Source organism: Camelus bactrianus, chromosome 28 (genome assembly GCF_048773025.1).
Source record: "Camelus bactrianus isolate YW-2024 breed Bactrian camel chromosome 28, ASM4877302v1, whole genome shotgun sequence".
NCBI classification, from domain to species: domain Eukaryota; kingdom Metazoa; phylum Chordata; class Mammalia; order Artiodactyla; family Camelidae; genus Camelus; species Camelus bactrianus.
The window spans coordinates 17,440,503-17,466,556 of NC_133566.1; the positions used below are offsets into that span (position 1 = coordinate 17,440,503).

Consider the following 26,054-nt stretch of genomic DNA (forward strand, 5'->3'; position numbering starts at 1 on the left):
AGAGGGGGCATTTAACTGTGCCGTGGCCAGACAGCTGGCTAAGCACTGACCAGACTCCCCTGCCCCAGCCTCTAGTGTGTCCTGTGGAGGGGCAGGAGCCCTGGGGTCAGCCAGACCTGAGTTCAGATCTCCATTCTACTGCTTACGAGTCCTGTGACCTTGAGCCTGCTTTCAACTTCTCTGGTCCTCAGTTTCCTCATCCGTAAGTGGGGACTGGAAGGCGACTTCTCTGATAGGGCTCTAGTAATGATGAAATGAAGTCCGTAAGGTTCCTGGCATCTAGTAAGCACTCGAAAACATTGGTCATCATTTTGGGTGAAAAGTGTGGTTATGACTGTTCATTAAGAATTAAATTAGCACAAGAAAATAAAGACCCCCAAACTTGAGATCCTTGTTGGATTCTGATTTGAGTATCTCTTCACATCCCACGTGCAGCTGAGGTCACCACACATTCACCATGGTATGTCCTCCCCCCACCTCCCTGCAAGCAGGTGCGGTTGGTTCTCTGCTTGAACTGACTCTTACTGGCTTCTTCAGCCTGGAAATCTTCCTTCCTCTGAGATATGCATATGTACACGTGTGCACACGCATGCACGCTCCCGCGACAGCCCTCTTCTCTCAGCATAAAGCGCTCATATCATCACTGGGCAGGAAAACAAGTGCATGTTCCACTTCTCTGGCCCAGGCAGAGCCATCCTATCACTGCAAGACTGATCTGGAGGCGAATACCACCACCCTTGTGTAGGGTGGCTCCTTTTAAAACTTGTATTTAATTTTCCCAATCTCGAGGAACAGAAATAGGCTTGGTATTAATGCATTTATTTGGTAGCTATGGCCTCCTGTGGCTTATAATTGTGTTCATGCGTGTCTTTGTTTTCTATGTAGCAATTCCCTCCCCACCAACTGAAGTCAGGGTCCACAGCAGTACCGCGCACAGCATCCTGATCTCCTGGGTCCTGGGTTTTGATGGATACTCCCCGTTCAGCGATTGCAGCATTCAGGTAAACCTCCAGGGCCAGGAGAGAACCCACTGCGTGGTGCTCTGTGGGTCTGCCTGGTTTTCCTTCCTCCTGAGGATGGGCACGGAGATCAGTTCAACAGCTCCGTTAGGAATCCCTTGACCTCTCCCTGCTCAAAGTCCACCAGGCATGCGCCATTTTGTGGTGTTCTGCCCTTTGGGACTCTGCCTTCTTCCTGTGTGTGGTCCAGGCCCAACTAGAAGAGAAATACGTTTCCAAGATAGAACATCCTGAGACAGTAAAGAATTTTTTTTTTTAATTTTTGTTGTGGGGGAGGCAATTTGGGTTTATTTATTTATTTATTTTTGATGGAGATACTGGGGATTGAACCCAGGACCTCATGCATGCTACGTATGCACTCTACCATTGAGCTATACCCTCCCCCACCCCCCACCCCAAGAATTAATTCTTAAGGTGCAAAAACACATCTGGCTTGTGAACTCCCAGGCATTTGGGAAGCCAGGTATGTTCCAGCCCAGCTCCTCCTGGGTTGGTGGCCACAAAGGACAGAAAAGCAAGCACAAAATGGATCATCTTCACTGTTGAACATAGCACCCGAGGCTGTGGCTGCCGGGGAAACCTGGGGATGACAGGCCCTGCAGAGTCATCACCCATTTTTAGCCACTGCCTAAAACTGTATAAAATAGAGCTGTAAGAAATAGAGGTTAGCGATCCTAAAATGATACCTTGCCATGACGTAGGCTCTGCTCTGAGTGTTCGCTGCATAAACAGGGAAGGGTAGCAACAACAGCACCCTTCCTGGCTGAGTGCCGCCACCCCCCTCCCCACCCCCGTGATGGCCAAGGGACTCTACAGACATTATCTTACTTAAACCCACACCAGCACTGGCAGGCCCAGAGGGCACACACAGCCTGTGACAGCCAAACCAGAATTCAAGCCCAGGAAACTCCGATGCCCAAAGCCATACTCGGGACCATCTGCTTCTCCGAGTCTCAGAAGAGACACTGCATGTGGGAGCAGGTAGTTGAGCACATGTGGATGATCCTCTGAATCCGTTCTGCTTTGTACTTGATCATTCAGTAGGGTCAGGAGTTGTGCTTAGTTTTATAAATGTCTGATTTTATTAGATAAAAACATATTAACCTGACACAGACCAGTCATGCCAACCCAACTGAGAGAGGTGACTTTCAAAGAATTTTGCGTGTTGATCACCAGATGTTTTTAGTACCAAAGGGAGTTCGTTTCTCTGCTCCCATTACCTCCCACTCTTTTCTAACAGCTGTTCCTCCTCTGAAGAGGAAAAAACATGTATTATCCCCAAAATAGTCTCCACCCTCACCCTGCTACCCACACACAGCATTGCTTAATTCTTACCCAACTTTATTTGTAAACCTCCCAAGTACGGGTGTTAGGAATTCTTGTGTCTACAAAGTCTAACCAGGGATGCCCCTTTTTTGAACAGCCTTTTTGAAATATATTTTACATATCATAATAGTCACCCATTTGAAGCATACAATTCAGTGGTTTTTAGTATATTCAGAATTCTGCAATCATCACCGCTATCTAATTGGGTCTATGTTTATAAGAGTGATTGGCCTGTTTTCTTGTGTTAGCTTTTTGGTATCAAGGTGATACTGGTCTTATAGAAAGAGTTGGGAACTGTTCCCTCCTCTTCCATGTCTTGGAAGAATTTATGAAAGGTTGATGTTTGTGCTTCTTCAGATATTTTATAGAGATTACCAGTGAAGCCATCTGGCCCTAAGCTTTCCTTTGTGGGAAGTTTTTTGAATATTATTAGCCCAATCTTTTTACTCAGTAGAGATATACTGAGATTTTCTATTTCTTTGTGAGTCAGTTTTGGTAGTTTGTGTGTTTCTAGGAATTTTTTCCATTTTTCTTACATTATCTAATTTGTTGGTATACAATTGTTTATAATATTCCATTAGAACCTTTTTTCTTTTGAGGTGAGTAGTAATGTCCTCTCTTTCATTCCTGATTTTAATCATTTGAGTTGTCTCTCTTATTTTTCTTGATCAGCCTAACTAAATGTTTTGTCAATTTTATTGAATTTTTTTTTGGAAGAAGCAACTTTGGGGCTCATTAATTTTTTCTGTTGTTTTTCTATTCTCTACTTCATTCATTTCTGCCCTAATGTTTATTTCCTTTCTTCTGTTTACTTTGGCTTAATTTGCTCCCGACTAACCACTGCATTAGCTGCATACCATGAGTTTTGGTATGAAGGGGGGAGGTTCCCATTCATCTCAAGTTTTTTATTTTTTATCATTTTTCTTGAATTTCTTCTTTGTTCTATTGGTTATTCAGGAATGCGTTGTTTAATTTTCACTTAGTTGTGAATTCTCAAATTTTCTTCCTTTGTTGATTGTGTTTAGAAGATACGCTTAGTATGATTTGCATCCTGTTAAATTTGTTAAGGCTTGTTGTATGGCCTAGCATATGATCTATCCTGGAAAATGTTCCACGTGCACTTGAGGAGAATCTGTGTTCAGCTGTGGTTGGGTGGAGTGTTTCTATGTCTGTTAGGTCTAATTGGTTGAGAGTCTCATTTATGTCTTCCATTTCCTTGTTAATCTTCTGTCTTGTAATTTCATCTGTTATTGAAAGTGAAGAACTGAGGTCTTGACTATTATTTTTGAATTATCTCTTTCTCTCTTCAACTTCTATCAGTTTTTGCTTCATGTATTTCAGAACTCTGTTGTTTTGGGAACAACCAGGACCTGTTTCCTTGCATATGAACATGGCTGTCCCTGTATATAAACATAAATGGAGCATGGATCAGCCTTTTTTTTTTTTTTAATGGAGGTGTAGTTTCAGGTGTACAACATAGTGATTCAAAATTGTTATAGATTATACTCCATTTATAGTTATTATAAAATATTGGCTATATTTCCTGTGTGGATCAGCCTTTTTAAAAATTGTTTCAAGTTGCTGAGCTGTTTAAAGAGTCAGTGGGGACATAAGACTCCTTCCCGTGGGAGGATGTTACCTTTAGGGGGACTGAGGAAGAGTACCACCGCACCTTGAGAAGAGTGGGTTTCAGAGTAAGGTGAGGTGGAGTAAGATAGTTGGTGGGGCCTGAAAACATCAGGCTACCCCTGATGTACAGATGAAAGATGATCATGAACAAGCTTCACTTACTGTCTCTCTTTGCCTGGGCTTTGGGTAGCCATGGAAAAGCCAAAGCAAAGAGGGAGAGAGTGAAAAATCATCTTGTGACTGCCAAACTGCGGCCCTGCTTGCCCACCTTGGATCCTACGGGGCCGGACATGGTTATTCTCTCTGTGCCGCACCAGCTGGCCCATTCTCCTTTCCATCTCTGTTAGGGTTACTAGATTTAGCAAATAAGAACACAGTTACTTTACACGCTAAAGTACATGAGCAATTTTGTGACATACCTGTACCTGTAATTATTTGTTATTTATCTGAAATTTAAATATAACTGGCTGTCCTTTATTTTCCCTGGCAGTCCTAGTTGAGAACTAATCAATGTGAAGGTGTCCCCAGAAGTGATACTTTCGTATTCTGTTGATGAGCAGTGTATTACCATTTCTGAAGGGACCAAGTGTAGTTTTGTAGCAAATTCCCAGTTTGTTACAATTTTAGACTCTGACTTGGTGACAAATGAATGTTTTGGACAAGATTCAGGTCCACCCACTAGCAGGACACACCCTCTCACTTCCTTTGGTCCTGACATTTCTTTCTTCACCCATTTTTGGGATACAGACTCCATTTCTATTTTTAACTCTCTCACATAGGTCTTGCTGCTTCGTGCCCTCTTTTCCCCCCGGACCCACTGAGCACTGTTAAAGAAACCCCGTCTTCTTCTAGGAATGTACTCTCAGAGAGTGACCCTGGGCCTGGAAACGCTCCAGCGGGTTTCCCATTTCCGGAAGTGGGACAGGGGTGGAGAGCCACGGCTTCCTCCACCTTAGTTTTTGTGCTTGGTCACCAGGAAGTAGGTGCAGAGTCTAAAGTGAAGAAACAAAAAGTAATTTCTGCCAACAGCCACCACCGAGATAAGCACACAGCCCCTTGTTGGTCTTGGTGGCTCCTCAGGCAACTAGTCCCTTCTTGTCACCCATGGAGTCTGTGGATCTGAGTCAGAGGTGAGACTTGGCCCCAACACCACCCTCTGGGTATCCATCCACTCAGGGACTGGAACTCCAAAATGTTGATTTGTGACATCCTTGGTCTAAATTTCAAACATATATATCTTGAAATAACAGCATTGTGTGTCCACAGCCCATATTTCCAAGCCCATTATTATTGAGAATACATTTTGTGGGTTTAAGGCTTTATCCCCAGTTGTTTTTGGTGGCTTCTGTTTTATCTGATACTATTTTGTCTTTTCTGATTTTATAAGTACGACATGTTTTAGAAATTGTGAAAGACATACAATGAGAGAAAACTCTCCATGATCGCCATTCCTAGATAAGAGATATCCTTAAGGGAAAAGCTGGAAGTTTAGCAGAAGACTAGGTCTTTGCTGGGAATCCCCTCTCTTGCCTGTGCCTGCAGAGGACGTCTGGAGAGGGATGTGGAGAGACAGGTGGAGTTTATGGAGGGAAAGATGAGGTCCAAGAACTCAGAGGAAAGAGCTGATAGACTTTAAAGAGGTTTAGAGAAAAGTTTGTTGGGTGAAGTGCAAATGACCCTTTCCCATATCTCCCCACTAAAAAATACCAGAAAATCTACATTATCTGTGTATGCTTTTGGAGTTGAATTTACATTGGGGTGGTAATGGGAGGTAGGAATAAAGGACATGTTAAAATTAGCCTCAAGACAGGAGCAGAATTCCTCAGGTTACATAGTGAAAATAAATACAGTTTTTTTTTTAAGTATCTCACCTTCTAAAGTAGGATTTGGGAAATGTTTTTTCTTTAAAGGGTCATATAGTAAGTATTTTAGGTTTTGCCACCACAAATGATGTCTGTTGTCTTGACTGCTTAGTCTGTGAAACAGCTGAAAGAAAAGATCGTGAATTGAAGTGATTCCGAGAGAGGACAGGCTCTGTTTTATTTTACATTGTAATATAAATTATGCTAATTACAGTAGCATAATGATAATTATTTGCTCTGTTACCTGCCGAAGTGAGAACACTTATTTTAGGCATTTTTCATTAGGTCCTCAGTTGTTGCTCAGGTCAGGAGCATGAGTAACACTCAGTAATGCTGGTGGGAAATTCAGGGTGAGGCCGGAAAGGAAGCAGGTACTTCCCCTCGGCAGAGAGGAAGTACCCTGTACACCGAATGCACGAATGCCCCGTGCCTGACATTCCTACCGCCTGACTAACGCCTGGTCCACATTTTCACTCTTCATGTAGGTCCAGGAAGTTGATCTGCTGAGTAATGGCTCAGTTATGGTTTTTAACACCTCTGCTTCACCACATCTGTATCAAATCGAGCAGCTGCAAGCTCTGGCTAATTACAACATCGGTGTGTCCTGCATGAATGAAGTCGGCTGGTCTGCAGTGAGCCCTTGGATTCTGGCCAGCACGACCGAAGGAGGTAATTCCTGGGGTTCAGCATGGATGTTGTGCCTGATGGCATGTGATGAAGCAAATCCTTCCTGGTGGCCTGATTTAGAGTTTAAGTTTTGCTTTGTGTGGCCTTTAATTATACAATAGTTGTTACTCATAGCATCAAACTCAAGAAAACTAACAAATGTGAAGTTGGCTAATGTTCACCAAGCACCTACTACGTGCCAAGGGTACATAGTACCCTTGGGTATTTTACATGCATTATTTCAACAGATGCTCATAACAACCATATGAAGTGGGTACTATTATCCTTATAGTATTTTTTATAACAAATTTTATTTACATCTGTAAACTTTATTTTCTATGTACTGCTTTTGATTTCTGAGATTGTCTATTTTTTCTATGAGTACTGCAATGAATGCTGTAGTCCGTTAAGTTTCAATTGTTCAATTTCTGTTATTCCCTAATTTAGAGCTCTAGATTACTCAGAACCTCTTTCCAGCCCTCAACTCTGGACTTACATAATCAGTGCTCTCATCTTCATTCGGGCTGTAGGACAGGTCTGGGTCACAAGTTGCTGGGGCTTAATCCTTGCACAAATGAAACTAGTGCCAAGGCTGTGAAATATCTTAAGTGAGAGGGGAAAACCTTTGAGAACAATTTCTATGTGCCGTTTCATTTTCATTCAGTTCCAAACACTTTCTGATTTCTGTTTTGATTTCTTCCTTGAGCTATTGGTTATTTTGGCACTTATCCTAAATACTAGGTTAGAAATATTAGTTTCTAAATATTTTGGAATTTCCCAGAAATCTTTGTCATATTGATTTCTAATTTCATTCTCTTGAGGTCAAAGAGCATAATTTGTATCACTTGAATCCTCTGAAATGTGCTGAGACTCATTCTGTGGCCCAGAGCACGGTCTACTTTGATAAATGTTCCGCGTGCACTTGAAGAGAATATGTGTTCTGCTCTTATTAGGTGAAATGTTCTATAAATGTCAACTTGGTCAAGTTTGTTGATGGTATTTTTCAAATTGTATTCTTAGTGATTTTCTGCCTCCTTTTCCTATCAGTGATTTAGAGAGGTGCATTGAAATCTCCGGTTATGATTGTGAGTTTATCTGTTTCTGTTTGTAACTCTAGCAGGTCAAATATTTTGAAGTTCTATTGTTTGTGCATAAATGCTTAATATTACAATGCTCTCCTAGTAAATTGGCCACTTTATCATTATGAATTTATTTTCTTTACCTTTGTTAATATTATTTTCTGTGAAATCTATTTTGTCTGATATTAATAGAGCCATTTTAGCTTTCTTTTGATTACATGGCATATCTTTTATTCATAGTTATTTTTCACTTATTTGTATCTTTATATTCAAGGTGCATTTCATAGAGGCAGTGCTTTACTTCACAATCCTTGCCTTTAAATTAGGGTATTTAATCCATTAAAATGCATGGTATCATTCATATAGGTAGATTTACATCGATCGTATTTTCTATTTGTTCTGTCTGTAATTTGCTCTCCTTCTTTTTCTTCTTTTGGATTAATTTTTTTTACTCTATTTTATCTCCTTTTGACTTACCTGCCATGTGTCTCATGTCTGGTAATCTTTGGTTGGACTCCTGACATCGTGAATTTTACCTTGTTGGGTGCTAGACACTTTTGTATTCTTGTAAGTATGGAGCTTTGCTTGGGGTCACAGTTAAGCTATTGGGAAAAAATTGACCCTTTTGGATCTTGCTTTTAGCATTTGTTAGATTGGACCAGAGCAATCGGTCTAGGGTCACTTATTACCCACTATTGAGACAAAACTGTCGCGTGTGCTCCACCCAGTGCTTGACTCACCAGATTTTCCGGTCTGATTGATGAGAACAGGCACTATGCAGCCATTTGTTGAACCTCTTCAATTGCTTCCTCAATTTTTTTTTTCTCAAATTTGGTCTCTTGTCTTTAATCTGTTTATTCTACTTTTTTGGCGGGGGGGGGGGGGAGGAGATTTAGTTGACCTATCTTCCAATTCTTCTATTAAATACTTTTTCTTATATGGTCAATTTCAAGAATTTTCTTTCTTTTTTGATAGTTTTTTTCCAGTTCTCCGTTGTACTCCAGGTACTAATGTGGGGAATAAAACCTTTCTCCTTTTCTTATCTTTGGGTATGTTACTTGTTAGTTTCGTTCGTTTAGTTTTCTCTAGTTCCCTACCCTGGCTTTGCCTCCTTTTAGCCCTCTGTGCTGTGTGTTGTTTTGATCCCTGACATTCATGAAGGGCCCCCACCCCCAGCCTCTGCTGATTCGCCACTGTCCGCGCCCACTGAGGAGTGAAGAATCGGTGATTGACCGGAAGCTCTGTGAGCGGGGGCGGGGCTTTAGGCGTCACTGTCAGATGGCTGGGTGGCAACCTGAGTGTTTTGGGTTGGATACCCCCAGGTGTCAACATTGGCTTTCTTTCCCCTGGGGCCACTTGCTTTCTCTAGAATTGAGTCTCCTGTCCCCAGCCTCAGGCATATGAACCTGGCTACTGATGTCCTGGGAGCCGGTGGGGAGGAGGTGGAGGTGGAGTCCCCTTCATTCAGTGCACAGCTTGCACTTCTCTCCCCAGTTGTCAATCTGGCCCCTCCTCGTGTCTCCATTCTGCTGGTGCCCCCAAGTCCAGCAGCTTTTCAGTCCTGAAAAGCCTGTCTCCTGTGGGAATTTAAGGGGTACTTGCCAGGTGTGTGTGGCAGTAGGTTGGAGGGGTGCATCCTGATCAAACTTCCAGTCTTCCAGTTTTAGTCCCCACTTTAGTACCACTTCTGAGCCTCTCTGTGGTTCTCTGGGGGAGAATCAGCTTGCTGACTTAACTGTACCAACCTACGCTCTTTTCTAGCTTTCATATATATGTTGGCATTCCTCTTCCACTGTTGACTCCTCTAAACCCTGTGAGTTTATACTGTTTTAAATTCCTTATTGTCATCCTAGAGGGGTTTTAGCAGGCAATAGACATAAGGACATGCTGAGCCAGCTATGTTTCTCTGTAAATTCTACAACGGATTTGAAAGTCTGTTTTCATAGACATAGCTTTAGCTGTATGACGTTTTCTAAGCTGAAATTTATTCTAGCTTCATTATTACTGCTCCTGGAATCAGCAGAGACAAAGAGAGTTATTGTGCCCTTTTGTTTCTCTTTGAGATATATCAGAAATACCCAGTTTAATCTCCCCTAAGCACAACGTACTACAGGCAACAATTTCCTATATATTATTGCAATTGTTTTTACTCTTTATATGTGAAACACTTATTTTTTTAATTTCTAAAATGGATCATTGATACATACTTTCTGCAGCTTTCTTATCCCCCCAATTAGGTATTTCTTCATAACACTTTATATGGTCTCCCAAAATCTTTTCAGAGTGGGGCAGTAAGTATTCCATTGGAAAATTATCAGTTTATTGTATCATAATCATTGACTGAACATTCTGTTTATTCCTTTTTGTCACTATTATACTTCAGTGAATCTAACACTACCTACAGGAGGATTTTTCTGGATTAAATCCCTGGAAATAAAACATTTGGTCAAAGGGCATATTTTTTAAAACATAGCTACAATCACATTCCTCCCTCCCCCCCAAAATGTAGTTATAACCTTGACTTCTTTCCCAAATTATTTTGTACGCATACTGTACCCACATACATACTTTTTTTTTTTTAAGTGCTTAAACTTTTATTATCCTTGTATCCTTGTGAGAGATAACAGATTTTGACAAGAAGTGGGTATGTGGCTTGTGGAGAATTATTATAAATGAAAGAGTGAAAACCAGTGCTAAATTCTACATTTTGACATCTAGCCCAGTAATTAATATTTGACCTTCTGATCTTCATTCAGGAGATGTCTAAAACACACACACACACATACGTATTTAAATTTATTGACTGATCAGCTCTGTTCAAACCATCAGTAACCTACGTCTGGACTTTAAACTTGTGGCTTCCTCTGAGCTCAGCAGTGTCCCCTGCCTGTGCAGTGCAAACCACACAGAGCGGACCCCCGGCCAGCCTGGGGGTGCCTGTTGGGGTTGTGTGTGCTTTGCTTCCCCAGGAGGGGTTCCTGAGCCGCCCCCCTCCTTTCCTGCCTTCCCTTTCTGTCTTATTTTAGTTTAGAAAGGGCTTCCTTTTTTAAACTGAGATAGCTCAATGGTCCTTCATTGAAAAGAGGGTAAAAATCCACAGTTAATCTCAGTCTCATTTGAATCCTTTTCATAGAAAATTCAAAAAAACGAAACATACCAAAACCAGGAAGGGAATGAATCTCAGGGAGCTTTTCTGTGCACTCCTTCAGCCCTCTCTCCTTCTTTTGCAGCCCCATCCGTAGCACCTCTGAATGTCACTATGTCTCTGAACGAGTCTAGCAACAAGGTGGACATCAGATGGGTCAAGCCTCCAATTAAGAAGCAGGACGGGGAGCTGGTGGGCTACCGGATCACTCACGTGTGGCAGAGCGCTGAGATGTCCGTAAGTCTCAACTTTAAAAGAGCGCCTTGTCTCCTTTGATTTGCTGATTGAATACTCCTTGAGCATTCATTTTGGTGAGAAAAGACCTGATCTTAAGCGGTTTAGGCAAGGCAACTTTCAGTGTAGTAAGAGTTAGAAGTACTTGAAAAGTTACAAAGTTCTGAGGAATCTTCAGGGCTTTCCTCACTCACTCTTCATCCATTCATTTATTTAATCAGTCAGTGTGTATAATGTAGAATTCATCCTTGGTTATCACCTCATTCTTGCCTTCAGGGAACTTAGGCTTTTCGAGGAAGACAGTGCAAATTACCTGGAGGGCTTAGCAGTCCTGCAATTCCCAGGAAGTTCCAGAAGATGCTTTTCGGAAAAAGATTGTCAGGGAAGAATCCTAGTCTCATAGGGGATGGCAAGGGGAGGTCTAAATATGCAATCAGGTCGGCTTGGCACTGCTCCGTAAGAGCTGAAATTAGACACAAGATGCGATGGACCAGAGCCAGGTTGCCTGTATCGTTCATGGCCCAGCACACGGCAAGAGTGCCAGCCTGGCAGCCCAGCTTCCTGCCTGATCTCCTCAATCTGCCCAATCTCCTCAATCTGCCCAATCTGCGATCAATGAACCCAGGTGGCAGGCTGGACAGCTGAGGTCCCAGGGCCAAGAGCTCAGCGCAAGCCCATGCTCTCTGCAGCTGCACGGTGGTCACGCTGTGGCCACCTTCACCTTTGCCAGAATGGCTTAAGGTCAGAGGGTGGTTTGACTCATCACACACAGCCGGGATGTGTAAGGATGCTCAGGGCCCATGGCAGCAGACCGCCTCTCCCCCAGTAAAAGGGGTACCTGATCTGGGCTCGGAATTATTTTGACAAAGATTGAGAGAGTTGGACAAAGACTGAGGAGTCTTTATTTTGACAAAGATCGAGCATGAGAGAAGGCATAAGGGGGAAATCATGACCCACTGGAAGGCCTGGAATGTGAATCCCTTGAGGAAGGTGGTGTGAGGTGAAGATGGATGCGGAAGCCGCTGCCCTAGGAGGGAGGTCAGATCGAATTTGGCAGATGGCAAGGGAGCCCATGAAAATCACAAGCCCAGAAAGATGATTTGAAAGTTACATATGATGACAATGGCTTATGTGACTCAGACCCCTTTATAGATAAGAAAGTTGAGCTTATGGAGAAAAGTAACCTTCAGATCTGCCATCTTTCCACCGGCGCACCCTGCTGACTGGCCAGGTCACTCAGCACGTCGCTCCTGCTGCCCTCTTGGAAGCTTTTCTTGCTCACTGAGATCATACAGAGGACAGTGGGGCCTGACTGCCCCTCCTTCGCCCGGTGATGTGACTTGGTTGGGGGGCCCTGGTTGTGAAGGGCACCGTCAGCCCTGAAGACAACCTTGTGTCTCCTCCTGAGCTTCCACGGGCATCACTGCTAGAAATCAGTGCTGAGCACAGACACAGAGAAAAGAGGTGTCTTTTATCCACCCCGGGAGAGGAGGAGGGAGGGTGACCTGCCGCTCTTTCAAGAAATTGCTTTGTTTCTATCCTGCTCAAGTGTCTGCCAAGGGGACCTCTTGAGCTGGGCAGGTGGGCCGGAGTGATGAGAGCCTTAGGAATGACGCCACCAGACAGCGTAACGCACAAGTGCCATTGACACTCGGCCATGCGTTCTGATCGTCCTTTGCTCAGAATGGTCCCCACTGCGGTGAGAACAGTGCCGCCCCCGTTAGGGCTGTGACCTTTCCAGTCGTTACCTCCTTGGAAATGCTGGATCACCCCAGCAGGACGGTCCTTTGCATTGTGCCTGGGCTCTACTTTGTGCATCACAACAGGCTTGTGACAACAAAAGATTCGGTGGGGGGAAAAAAAAGACTCAATGGCTCATTTTGCTTTGAGTAACATTCCCAGAGACAGGTCACGAGCCGAGCCGCAGCGGGAGACAAATAGGAACACTGAAGGGAAAGGGGGGGAGGCTACAGCTCAGTGGTAGAGTGCATATGTAGCATGCACAAGGTCCTGGGTTCAATCCCCAGTACCTCCATCAAAAAATAAACCTAATTACCTCCCCCTCTAAAAACCAAACAAACGAAAGAACACTGCAGGAAAGAAAGCTCACTCCAGGAGGAACCTAAAACTCCCAATTTGCTCAAAGCATGGGAGGTACAAATTGGAAAGTAACTTCTCTGGGTTTTCATAGTGAGTTATAGGCCCTGTGTGAATGAATAGGTGTTATAAACCGCTTTTACGTGTATTTCCAAAAGGACAGTTTTGTTTCTGTTAGGATTTCTCTTCTTCTAGGGATTTAATTCTTTTGGAAATCATGCGTTTCCTCTTATTTTGAGATCATTTTACTCATAAACAGTGTATTGTGTTTGAATCCTCGTAGACAAAAAGCATGAGACCAGAAGCTGGCCCTGGTGCCTCGTCAGGCACGAAGTCTTTGTGCTTTGAGTAAACGGTGCTGCTGACGAGCTGCTTCTCAGCTGCCAGCCTGAGTCACCGCAGGGCTGCAGGGCTGCGGGTTTGGACAGGGAGGTTACGCTACCTGATGATTTTCTGTCTTCCCCAAATTATATAGAGAACCACCAACTAACTCATATTCAAAGCTGGGTTTGCTGTACAGAAAATACCCTTTGATAGCCCCCCAAATTAATTGTTAATTTGTCACCCTAATTAACAACAACAAAAAAAATCTATGGAAAACCAAAAAAATTTTAGTTAAAAGACCTAAAATTTTAAGGCGATGTTTTTCCCTCTCACCCCTTGTCTGGGGACATCTCTAGGTCCTGATGGTCACTGCCAGTTGAGATTATAAACGGTCTCTGGGTGGCCGACCCAGGTGCCCCCGTGGTTGTGAGCGATGGGACGGCCGTGTCTGTGAGCACTGGGCTGGCTGCACCAGCAGTGACCAGCATGAGTGAGGACGAGGGAATGAAGTCACCCCCCAAACCAGGCCCCTGCTACTCGTTGGTGATCTGTGACATCTGTGCTCCATAGGACATGACATTTCTTTCTCTCTGTGAAAACAAATCTGCACACTTCAAAGATAAGAGATGTGTTCCTCCGGCTTCGTTTCAGCCTTCACCACCCCTGCAGCTCCCACTTGAAAAGCCAGCCCCAAACACAAAATTAGTCTCCTACTCGGGAGAACATCATGGTAGTCGAGGTTTGGAGACAAAGGGGAAAGCACTATATAAGCCCTTAGTTCTGGTTATTTTTTCAAAAATCATTTCCTCCTATTTTTTTTCTTAAAAAAGATGTATTCCTAAATCAGAATGCTTGTTATAAAGCATTTTCATCAACTTGGTTCCTCTTGTATTATGCGCGTTTAAAATGGTCCTTTTTCAACAAAAAGACCTCAAAGACAGTTCAGACACTTTGGTTTACTTATTAATACTTCCCTTCTCTTCCCCTCTTAGTTTTTTCTCCCCTAGAATAATTTTCTCTCCATTGAAAGAAAAAAGTAAGCTCAACCATTGTTTGGAGCCATTATCCCAAGAATGTTTTGTTCCCAGTTTTTATAACTGTATCTTTCATTTGATAATTCACCTATAAGCATTGTTGATAAAAGAACAGAGATCAACAGGATATAAAAATTCAAGATGTGTTCATTTCAAATATTGATATTTGGTATTATAATCTTGAATCAAAAGCTCATACAGGATATGAAGTAAAGAAGCAGACGGGAGGTAAGGACACTTCTGGGTTCTTGGCGATTCTTTAATGTTGGCTTAAGGTACATGGCAGTTGGCTTTAAAACAAAATAAATAAGTGAAGAGGATGTTTGAAGATGGAGCCCGTGGTGCGTTTGTCACACCGGAAGAGAAGAAAATGACATCAGTGCCCTCCTAAATGTAGATTCGAGTCACAACTCTTAGAATTGCAGGGAACAAGAGCCCCTCCAGGCTGGGTGAGGGAGGCTGGCGTTCGGCCCCTGTCAAGATGCAGCATGGCTCCTGGCAGTGCGGAGGGTGGGGGTCCCGAGGAGACAGTCTTGCTCTTGCCAGTGGGGTGTATCTGCCACATGCTCCCCTTCTTCCGGGGGCTTCTTCACTGGCCACTCCAAGTGCCATGCCTGCACGGCCCTGGTAGACCAAGGTCCCCAAGGCCTGAGGATGCTGCCAGCGTGTCCTGCATCCCTGCCTGTCTCAGGCTCCCTGGGCTGTGGCCTGAGTGCGGCAAGGATGCTGTGAAAACATAGCCGCTGCCCCTGGGATGTGCGTGGGGCGGCATCCCCCAGAAAAACTGTGGGCAGATAGGTGATTTCATCTCCTTTCCTCTCCTCTCTATCCCCAGAAGGAGCTCTCGGAAGAAGTCGGCCAGAATGGCAGCCACGCCCAGCTTTCTGTTCAGGCCCACAATGCCACGTGCACAGTGAGGATTGCGGCCATCACCAAAGGGGGAGTCGGGCCCTTCAGTGACCCGGTGGAAATACCCATCCCGCCACATGGTGAGAGCTGGCGCCCTTATCAGCTGATAGAACCTCAGTCCGGGCAGCGCACAGGTTGCCGGAGAGTAAGCTGTGGGATGGAAGAAAAATAAAGACCAAAAGGAATTTTGGCAGGGGTCAGGACAGAGCTCCTGATGCCCGTGAGTCCTCCCACTACTGCTTCTGTTCATGGTAATGACTTACCAGGAAGATTCGTCCTTCAGAACACTGAATTCAACTGGACTTACTGAATTTAGTTTAAATGACGTATGCGTGGCTGAATTTTGGATGCGCAGTGTGTAACTGGCATTGTTTGTTTTTTTCATTGGTGTTTGTTTTAAGCAGTGCAGCCTTGTTGTGAGTCATCCAAGCCTCGGGTAACGTGCTTCATGATTGATCCGCACAGAACGGGCAGTGTTTCCTACAGAAACCATCTTTAGACGGCTCTAGGCTCGCTCAGCTCAATGCCCAGCCGTGCGTGCTGGCTTCTGCGTGTTGTTGGGGTGACCTTCAGCAGGGTGACACTGTGGTGCCCCAGGTGACCCAAAGGCTGTGTTTGCTTCCGTAGACCAGGGGAGCCACCTTGTTCTAAATCTGACCTGCCCTGGGTTATTTGACAGTGAACCACTGTCATCGGCTCCATGCGGACACCTAGATTGGTGTGATTTGTGCATTTATAAGTTCTTGCCAAATATGGCCTTTGTGCCTACAGTAGACGGGGCTTGTGAGCAGACCACTGAGTTCCCATCTGTCTGTCCCAGTGACCTCAAATGTGCCCTCCCTTTTAGTGCCAGATTACAGACATATTATTGTTCCTACAGCCCAAAGTCCTTGTCCCTACGGAAGATTAGTAATTGGCGACAGGGACACAAGGTGTGTCCACCGCAGGGAAATTCAGAGACAATGAGATTCTGATTCAAAAGGCACAGGTTGAAAAATCAGAGCTTAAGATGACAGATCTGTCATCCTCACACAAAATAAACTGTCCAAAATTGTAAAAAGCTCTGCCGTCCCGGCAGTCCCGGCTTTGCACGGTTCCAGTCTACATACGTTTCAGTTACCACGGTTTAGTTAAATAACACCTTTTCCCTAGCAATATGGTTCAAATTTGAGCTGCCAGCAAATGCTTACTGTGAGTAATTGTATAAACTTCACCGCCAGCTCTTCAGTCCACAGATCACTCCATAAATACTGAACACATCATGGTCGTGACTAGTCATGTCCCTTTTTCAGGGTCCATCGTGGTTGGTCACCACGCTTTCGTTATTCAGTTCACACACATCTAACCAGCACAGAGCTGCGTTACTTCTTTGTGTCCCGGGGCAAACTCACATGGCATTTCACAGGAACAGATCAAGTTGCTGAACAAAAATAAAAGTGCAGCAAAGAAAGGAAAAGAGATAGTGTCGGGAGTGAAATGGGAATTGAATGTACAGGGGGTTATGAAATAGTTGGCGGCGGGCACGTTGATGCTGCTGCCATTTGCTCGCAAGCCGGGCAGCAGGGACTGCTGGGCAGCCAGGGACCTCAGGGAAGGAGGACTTACCCAGATGAATGAAGTGGGTGTGCTGAAGAGGAGGGAGATGTCCCGGAGGAAGTGAGACTGGCAAAAATCTTCACATTTGTGCCAGGACTCCGTAGTTGGTGTCCTGAATTAAGAATAGATTCTGACCTACTGAATGAGGAGGCACGAGCCACCCACGTCAGGGTGGGCAGGTAGCTCCCTCAGCATCCGAGCTCCCACTTGGGGGGAAGTGAAAATGCTGGGGACATTTTGATGGAGCAGTTTCAATCCACCCACGCAAAGGAAGTAGAGTCACAAGATTTATCACAGATCCTAAAAACAGGGGTTGGGGGGTGGTGAGCCCAGCCCGAAGGGCAGTCCTCTGTCCCAGATTAGAGCATGTGAGAGAGACTGGGGTAGCAAACACCACTGCTTAACTTCTCAAGGGCTCAACTCTAAGTGGTTATTTTATTTACTTAATTTTATTTTTTAGGCCTTTTTTTTTTAGGGGGGGAGGAGGTAATTAGGTTTACTTATTTATTTTTAATGGAGGTGCTGGGGATTGAACCCAGGACCTCGTGGATGCTAAGCATGTGCTCTACTACTGAGCTATCAGCTCCCCTCCTTAAGCAGTTATTTTTAAAGGTGCCCTGGGAAAAGCAAAATGGGAACTTGAGCAGGAATCCTCAGCTCAGTTCCTTATCAAAATGTCTAGATTCTGGGTGTGAGCAGGGTTGTCACACTGTAAACTCAGAAGAGCTGTTTTCTCATCACAACGTTAAAGGAACTCACAAAGATATTTTACAGCATTAAAAGTGCAAGGGATAAAACGCTGGAAGCGAATCCAGACTTAGAAAGGAGTCTGACATCCGCCAGGGCGTGGAGAGTACATTCTGTCCTAAGCTCTGTGACTAGAAGCTGGCAAGCACTGTTCCAACCACTCCGGATGAGTTTCTTTTACAAAGAAACATTTTAAATTCTCAATAGTTCTAGTGTTTTAAGTTACTGAGTACCAGTTAAATGTTAGTTTCACCATTACTTCAGTTCCTTATACATTCATAACTGGCATGAAGAGTTTCCCCAATATCACAAATCAGCTATACTTCAATTTAAAAAATTAATACAAAATACAAAACAGAGAGTTTCCCGTTGATTATTAAGATCCCTCTGTGCAACTTACACCATCAAAGTGAGTACTTCCTCCATGTGTAGATCACAAAATAAAGGAGGATTTAGTTCTAGAACCTGGACTGTGTTACAAGCGCATGTTTCTTCTGTATTTCAGATCCCAAAGAGATGTTTTGAGTTGATTCTATTGGTAATTTACCAAAGAAGCCACCGTTTACAAGCCAACATTTCTTCTGTATTTCAGATCCCAAAGGGATGTTTCGAGTTGATTCTGTTGGTATTTTTCCAGGTTTGATAGATTTTGCCCCCTCGTCCACCCCAGCTCCTGGCAATGCAGATCCTGTGCTCATCATCCTTGGCTGCTTCTGTGGATTCATTCTGATGGGGTTGGTTTTGTACATTTCTCTGGCCATCAGGAAGAGACTCCAGGAGACAAAGTTTGGGTAAGTTTCCCAAGTTTCCCAGTTTAAAATGTGTTGCTCAGTGGCATTGCTCAGGCTCCTGTGCTGAGCGGTCGCGCCTTTCCCGCTGGCCTAGCTCCTCACATGGTACGGGCTGGGTCCCTGTCTTATGTGCGCCCTGGGGGCAGGCAGCTTCCTTACTTAGGCCAGCACTACAAAGGCAGCCAACAGTGAAAGCCGGCCTTGAAAGGGGCTCATTTACAGGAAACGGAATCAATAGACCTTCGCTGCTCAAACTGGGTCGCTGTTAAATGAGGATTTTTTTAAAAAGAATTCATTTAGAAATAATCCTAATTATTAAAAAACGAAACAAAATAAATTAAATATATGCATAGATAAAAATACTGGAAGTCAATTCACCCAAACATTAGCAATTCTGGATGATATAATCGTGGGTGAATCTGTGTTTTCTTTTTTTATTATTATCTTTGTTTTGCTTTTTTGTTGTTTGTTTTTTTGGTGGGGAAGGTAATTAGGTTTGTTTATTTTCAGTGGAGGCACTGGAGATTGAACCCAGGACCTTGTACACTGTACCACCGAGCTATACCCTCTCCTCTACCCATGTTTTCTTTTTTTTAACTGTATTTTATACATTTTCTGTTATTTTTCTAATAGAGAAAAACTTTAGATTTTCACATTCAAATTTAAGAGAAGGCCTTTTTCTTATTTTCTCTGCATCTGGCTTTTATAACCAAAGAGTAGTTAAATATCAACAAAAATGAGAAGCTGTATTAGAAGAAACTGTGAAAAGGCTGTGTGTGTGAGTGTTGTTCCTGGAACTCAGTCTTCTACTGCCGTGCCTCTGCAGTGAGCTTGGATTTCCATGAACCCCAGTTCATCACTTCTGGGGTGGAGGAAGTATATTGCACGAGACAGGTTGTTGACAGCTCGGAACAGGACGGTGAGGGAGGGTGGGTGGCTATGTTTTGGAGGGAGTCAAGCTACCCCTCTCCCTGCTCCACCTAAGATGCTATTAGAACGTTCCACTCACTCCAGAACTTTCCGCAGGCATGGGGAGGGAGCGGCAGAGTGGGGACTAGCCTGCCCTGGGTTTGTGTCCATTCCAGTCTTGGGGGTCAAGTACCCACATCACTTACAACTCCATCCTTGTGATTTATATCTTAGCATTTGAATTCTAAGAATGACTATTTTGAAGACGTGGACAAGGGATTAAGAGGTACAAACTATATGTGTAAAATAAATAAGCTATAAGAATATATTGTACAGCACAGGAAAATCTAGCTAATATTTTATAACTATAAATGGAGTACAATCTATAAAATTTTTGAATCATTGTGTTGTACACCTAGAACTAATATTGTAAATCAACTATACCTCAATAAAATAAACAAACAAATGAAAGTAGAGAAGTAGACAAAATCTGATCTAAATCTTGACCACAGAAGTGACTAAAATATATCCCAGGGTCTAGGTATAGCATGTGGTCTCTTTATGAAACAGTTTTTGAAAGCCTCTGCAGAAGTTGCCAGAATAGCTCATTAATATGTATTAAAGGCTTCCACTGTGGTAACCTGGATACAATGGTGAACAAAAGCAGGCACTACTCCCACTTTTGTGGGGCTCAGAGTTAATGTGGAATCAGGCAGTAATCACACAAGTCAATATAAAATGACAACTGTGGTAAGTTCTATATAAAAGGACCTGTAAGAATGTATAACAGGAGAGTTTGACTGCATTAAGAAAGTCAGGAACAGCTTCCCTGCAGAGCTGGCACCTGAGCTAAAATCTGAAGAAAGAGCAGGTATTAATTAGGTTAGAGAAAGGGGAAGAGCATTCCAGCCAGAAAGAGCAGAACATGCAAAGGCCCTGTGGTAGCAGGAAGCCTGGCATACAGAGGGGAAAGCACTGGACTGGAAGATAGGATATCTGGATTCCAGCATTAACTCTGTCACTTCAACAATTATTTTGACTTTTCCAGGCTTCCTTTGTATGATCTATCTCTAAGTGGCCTCCTAGGTCATTACCAGTTCTAATTGCTATGATGCTAAATTGAATCTTTTGGGCCCAGTCCATAATTAAGAGGTGCTAAATCTATGATGCTGATATCCTTAAGAATTAGTGGCAGAAGGCAGTTTGTGTCATCAACTAGGAATTCATGGTTATCATTGAAACAATAATTGATATAGAATGATTCATAGATATACTTTCTTGAGACCACGTTGAACATAGGCTCAGTAAAGACAGAACCAAGAAAATGATGGCCAAAGCTTGATTGGTCCTGAGCTCCCAGGGGCCCAGGTAAGGGCTCTAGGTTGTGCAGCTGAGATAATCCTGGAGGGGTGGGTGTTTCCTTTGTACTCAAAAGGAAGCTCCTTTGTCTTTTGAGACTTGCAAAGAGTTTAGGAACAGCGTGTAACAATGCTATCCTTCCCAGTCTTCAGAAATTCAGTATCCTTGTGCGTCTTCCAAAGTCTCCTCTTGGCACCCTCCTTTCTTGCTTTCCTTTAGGAGGAAATTAATATCTTTTAGGACATTCAATGTTGTGGAAATATTTTGATTTTGATTTTAAAATACATTAACGTCAAAGTTCTGGAATGAGATCCCATCCACAATAGCATGAAAATCATAACATTCCTAAGAATAAAATACATGTGCAAGAACTTCATGGAAAAAGTTATTAAACTTTACCAACACTGCAGAAGAAAACTTAAATAAATGGAGAGATGTGTATTAAATAAATGGAGAGATGTGTACCATGTTCATGGATGGGAAGGCTCGTTTTGTCAAGAGATCACATTTCCCCAAGTTAACCATCAATTCAGTATAATCATTATCTCAATTGCTGCAGGTTGTTGATAAAAGCTGAATATTTATCTTGAAGGGTAAATCAGCAGAAAGAGCTGAGACAGTTTTGAAATACACAAAGTTTGGGTGGAGAAGGCTAGTCCTATTAGGCATAAAAACATATTTAGTGATTGGAACAGTAATGTATTGTTGCAAGCAGAAAGAATGCAGTCTGTGGACATCACAGGGTGCCCATATGTTGGTGGGAATGTACAATGAAGATCTTTATTTCAAATCTGTGGAGAAAGGAAAGAATGTTCAAAAAACAGACCCTAACCTAGGCATTGGATGGAGAGATGGACAAGACAGACACGGGGTTGCCCACAGGTAGCTTACAGTCTTACAGTTAAGAAATGCAGAAGAAAATGTCCCATGTGAAATGTCCCATTCCTATCAGTTGGGCCTCCACTAACTCATGGTTCCATAGAACCCAAAGGCTTATCACCAAAATAGACCTCAGATTCAACCCTAGCTATAAAAGTTGGGGAAAGTTTGAGGTTGAACATTTTAGAATTTACCAAAAAGTGGGTCTGCCAGGTACAGCAAATCTATTAACAAGATTACAGTACAATTTCAGATATTTAGGAATGAAATTATCTCTGGGAACCATTAAGCTCAGCAGAAGCTTAAAACAAGTGAAAGTTTGATCACAGATTATTTTTATCCTGAAGTCAGTTCCCATGGGTCTTCACCACAAAACCCTATTCATTTGTTCATTTTATATAAGCACCTTTCATTTGTTCACTTTTTAAATGAGAAGAGCTTTATTTTCTACTTATACAAATAACATTCTTACAGTTTTTTAAATTTATATAGAAGAGACAAAAGTAGAAAATGAAATCCATCTGTAACTCTAGGGTTTATACATGGTCTGATTGCTATTTTGGCATAAATCCTTCCAAATTCTTTGCTTTTGCATACATATATATTATTTTTTAAAATGTGTTCTCTCTTTTAAAATAATCTATATACCCAAGGTAAAGTGAGGTAAAGTCTATAATTTATACTAATTCATAATACTCCCCCACCAATTAGTCTAAAACAGTGACTAAATGGATTTTTTTAAATAGACTTATGTTTTTAGAAAAGTTTTAAATTTTCAGAAAAATTGAGAAGAGACTTTCCATATGCCAGGGTCTCCTGTTATTAACATTTTACATTCATATGATATATTTGCTACAGTCAGTCAAACAATATCAATATAGTATCATTAACTAAAGTCTATACTTTATTCAGATTTCCTTTGTTTTTACCTAATACTCCATTTCTGTTCTGGGGTCCTATCTGGGACCCCCACATTACATTTTGTTGTCCTGTCTCCTTAGGCTCTTCTTGGCCATGGCAGTTTCCCAGACTTTGTTTTGATGAACTTGATAGGTCAGATATTTTGTGGGATGCCCTCTCTTGGAAGGTGTGTGCCGTTCTGCTCATGATTACTCCGGGGTTGTGGGTTATTGAGAGGAAGACCACAGAGGTCAAGTATCATCTTCCTCCCACTGCATCAACGGTACATACTCTTGGTGTGATTTATCCCTGTTGACGTTGATCTTGGTCACCAAGCTGTGGTGCTGTTTGCCAGGTTTCTCTGCATAGTACTTTTTTCTCCTTTTCCATGATGGACTCTGGGGAAGCAAGTCAGTCTGTGAAGCTCACACTTACAGGGTAAGGAGTTACGCTCCCCCTACCTCTTAAGGACAGAGTATGGAATTCTTCTGCACAGGAGATTTGTCTCTTTTCCATTTATTTATTTATTCAGTCATATGTGTTTCTGTGCACTTTTATATATACACACACGCACATACACATACATCAGTCTGGACTCATGAATATTCATTTTATAATGAATGGATTATAATCTAGTACAACGTTAACGTGTTGCTCAGAGTGTTACAGCTTTGGCCGTTGGGAGCCTATCAGTTGCTCTATGCTCTCGAAAGTTCATAGGCAGAGTTGCGATATTGACAGGTAAGCCTACAGTGGATCTAAGGCAAGAAACCTGTTTGTCCCAGAGGGAAGTGTTTCTGTCCTGGAAGAGCCCTTTTAGCAGCCAGCAGCTTAGTAGCGTCTTGTGGAATCAGCACCAGCCTCCGTAGCCCTGTTCTTCTTGTGCGAGACATCTGTTCTCATTGCCCCCAGGAGCGCCTTCACAGAGGAGGATTCGGAATTAGTCGTCAGCTATATAGCAAAGAAGTCCTTCGGTCGGCGAGCCATTGAACTCACCTGTAAGTTGGCTTTCATTTCTCTTTCTTGGCAAAACTTAAAATAGTTGAGAGAGCAGAAGGAACCACAGATTAATTGATGAGTTTCTGACAAAAGCCAAAGGAGTTGAAGGATATTTTTAATGTGCAAAATGTCTTCAGAAACCAACAAGGAGAGGGTCAGACATGGCCATGGCTTCCCAGCCGGCCAGTTTACTGGAAATATGGAGCTGGACCTGTGATGAAGTGACCGGGGTTAAGGACTCCTAATACCACGAGCAGAGGGAAGAAGGAACTCTCGGGGTGAGAGGAGATGCGGGTAGAGGTCAGGGATTTAAAGGAAACAGCAAAACAGCTGTCATCATCTTAGAGCTTATTTCCTCTTGTTTCCTGGCAACCAATTTAGAGAACAATTTGCTAACATACTTTGTGACAATTATGGTTTGAGTTTTTGCTGAATCAGAGAGCAGGAACTCTTTTAGTTTGAAGAATGAGAATAAACAGACAGTTACGTTCTTGAAGAATTTCAGAAAGAGTGTAGAAAGTGTGTGAATATTATCAAATTTGGGGTTCTGGGTGTTTGCCAAAAACCAGCAACAAACAACAACAAATAAAAATGAAGGTGATGGAAGACAGGTTGCTGTGAAACAAAAACTCACTAGATGTGGTGTGTTCTTAATTTCTTTACTTCCCCAATCTGGAAGTTTTTGATTTTTAGATGTCTATTCTTGCATTTAGTCTATTCTTGCATCCTTCATTTAGACTGTTTTCTATACTTAACTGGAGGACCATTTGGGTAAAGCTTTTTCACAAAGAGCTAATGTATTCTTTCTAATTATCCACATTTTTTTTTCCTTTCCAAGTTTCATTCATTCCCTAACCACGGCACAAACTGAATCATTAGTCATATGATTATTGAATTCATCTCCCTCTCCGGGTTAATACCTCTTACTGATAACACCGATTGTCAGTGTGTTATATCTACACCTTCTTAGAGAAAAATCTTAACTTTCAATACCTCCCCTCCACCCCACCACCAAGTACTCAACTGAACACTTTCTATGCCATTGTAATGACGGTCCACATACCATACATAAAATAAACTGTAGCTTGTTTTCTGAATGTTTCCTGTGGATTCTGTGCCACCTTCCCTGGCATAGGGGAGAGCAGAGGAGGGCAGGGGAGGTGTCCTGATGGCTTTTTTGTTTGCTGTTAGTTAGAGGGATAATAGTGAACACTCCACAGGGAAGAATATCGACTTAACCTTCCTCACTCCTTTGAGTCAAGGGCAAACCTCCCTGGCATGAATCTGATTGCCACCTGCTGCCGCCGCCACCTAATGGAAGGAGAAATAGGGTTCTGATTTCTTTAATCCTTCAGAATTAATCTTGCCCCGAAGGATTCATTTTACTTACTTGAGTCATAGTAGCATTCAGTGTGGTATTTTACCACTGGCATTTATTTTGCCGGGAGAGCTATGGGTGTAAAGTGAGAAAAATGCTTGAACGATTTTATAGGTCTTTATGTATAACTTTAATTAGACCCACACGAAAGGAAGCGCACTGACAGCTCATATATATTCTGTCACTCCTGTTACAGTACACAGCTTGGGAGTCAGCGAGGAGCTGCAAAATAAGCTAGAAGATGTCGTGATTGACAGGAACCTTTTAATTCTTGGAAAAATTCTGGGCGAAGGTAAGCAGTTTAATTCTTTTAAAATGTGAGTACAAAGGTACACAGTTTACTGTAATTATTAAATATATATATATATTTATTAAATAAAATGCCGTTCTGTGACTTTAAGTAATAATGCGAATAGTTCTATTTTATACCTTTTAAAACGAAAAAGGAAATAGTGGTTTTGGAAACTCAGATTTGGCGTATGAAAAGGGCTTCTACAGAGCCCAACAAACAGCCTGAAAACTCTTGAAAAATGTTAATTCCTTTCCTTCATTAAAAAGCATGCAATCATTGATCAGCTTCCTATATACTTTATTTTATTTTTTCCAGTTTTATTTATTTTTTATTTTTTGGTAGTGGGAGGGAGGTAATTAGGTTTATTTAGTTATTTATTTTTAGGGGAGGTCCTGGGGATTGAACCCAGGACCTCGTACATGCTAAGCATGAGCTCTAATGCTTGAGCTATCCCCTTTCCTCTACATATTTTAAATTTATTCCTGTAGTTCTTCAGTTTACTATCCTTGGCACCTTCCTAGTTAAATAGGAGCAGAGGTGAAAAAATATGTATTTGATTTGTCAAAATGATCTTAGGGTGAATGATGACACTATTAAGAGTCTGTACTTGGTGAAAGTCAGTAACAATTTCCATGTTGTCTTGTAAGTTTCTTCGATCAGTTATGATGCTTAATAAAGTGATGAGCTGAGCTAAGTCCGAGCCAACCAAGCTCGTGACAGATGAGCAGGAGGCTGACGCACAGCCTGTGCCCTGGGTGTACGAGTGTGGGTGGCCTGGGCCCCTCCGGGGCCACGTGCAAACAGCAGCTCTGGCGCCATCTCGTTTCTGTGGGCAGGAGAGATTTTGCACAAGGTCAACATTGATGTTGTTTTACTTCAC

The 26,054-nt window shown here is 42.7% G+C and overlaps 1 protein-coding gene across 2 annotated transcripts in view; it reads left to right on the forward strand.

The window, feature by feature from the left end:
* MERTK (MER proto-oncogene, tyrosine kinase) overlaps window positions 1–26,054 on the forward strand; it is an 89,547-nt gene that overhangs the window by 47,449 nt on the left and 16,044 nt on the right. The window contains exons 6-12 of one of the 2 annotated variants that reach the window (XM_074354786.1): window positions 886–1,001; window positions 6,322–6,505; window positions 10,812–10,963; window positions 15,254–15,404; window positions 18,305–18,458; window positions 23,418–23,503; window positions 25,079–25,174. In XM_074354786.1, coding sequence (XP_074210887.1) covers window positions 886–1,001; window positions 6,322–6,505; window positions 10,812–10,963; window positions 15,254–15,404; window positions 18,305–18,458; window positions 23,418–23,503; window positions 25,079–25,174 — 939 coding nt within the window. Of the gene's footprint in view, window positions 1–885; window positions 1,002–6,321; window positions 6,506–10,811; window positions 10,964–15,250; window positions 15,405–18,304; window positions 18,459–23,417; window positions 23,504–25,078; window positions 25,175–26,054 lie in introns of both variants that reach the window. The other variant, XM_074354785.1, reaches the window with a different exon arrangement.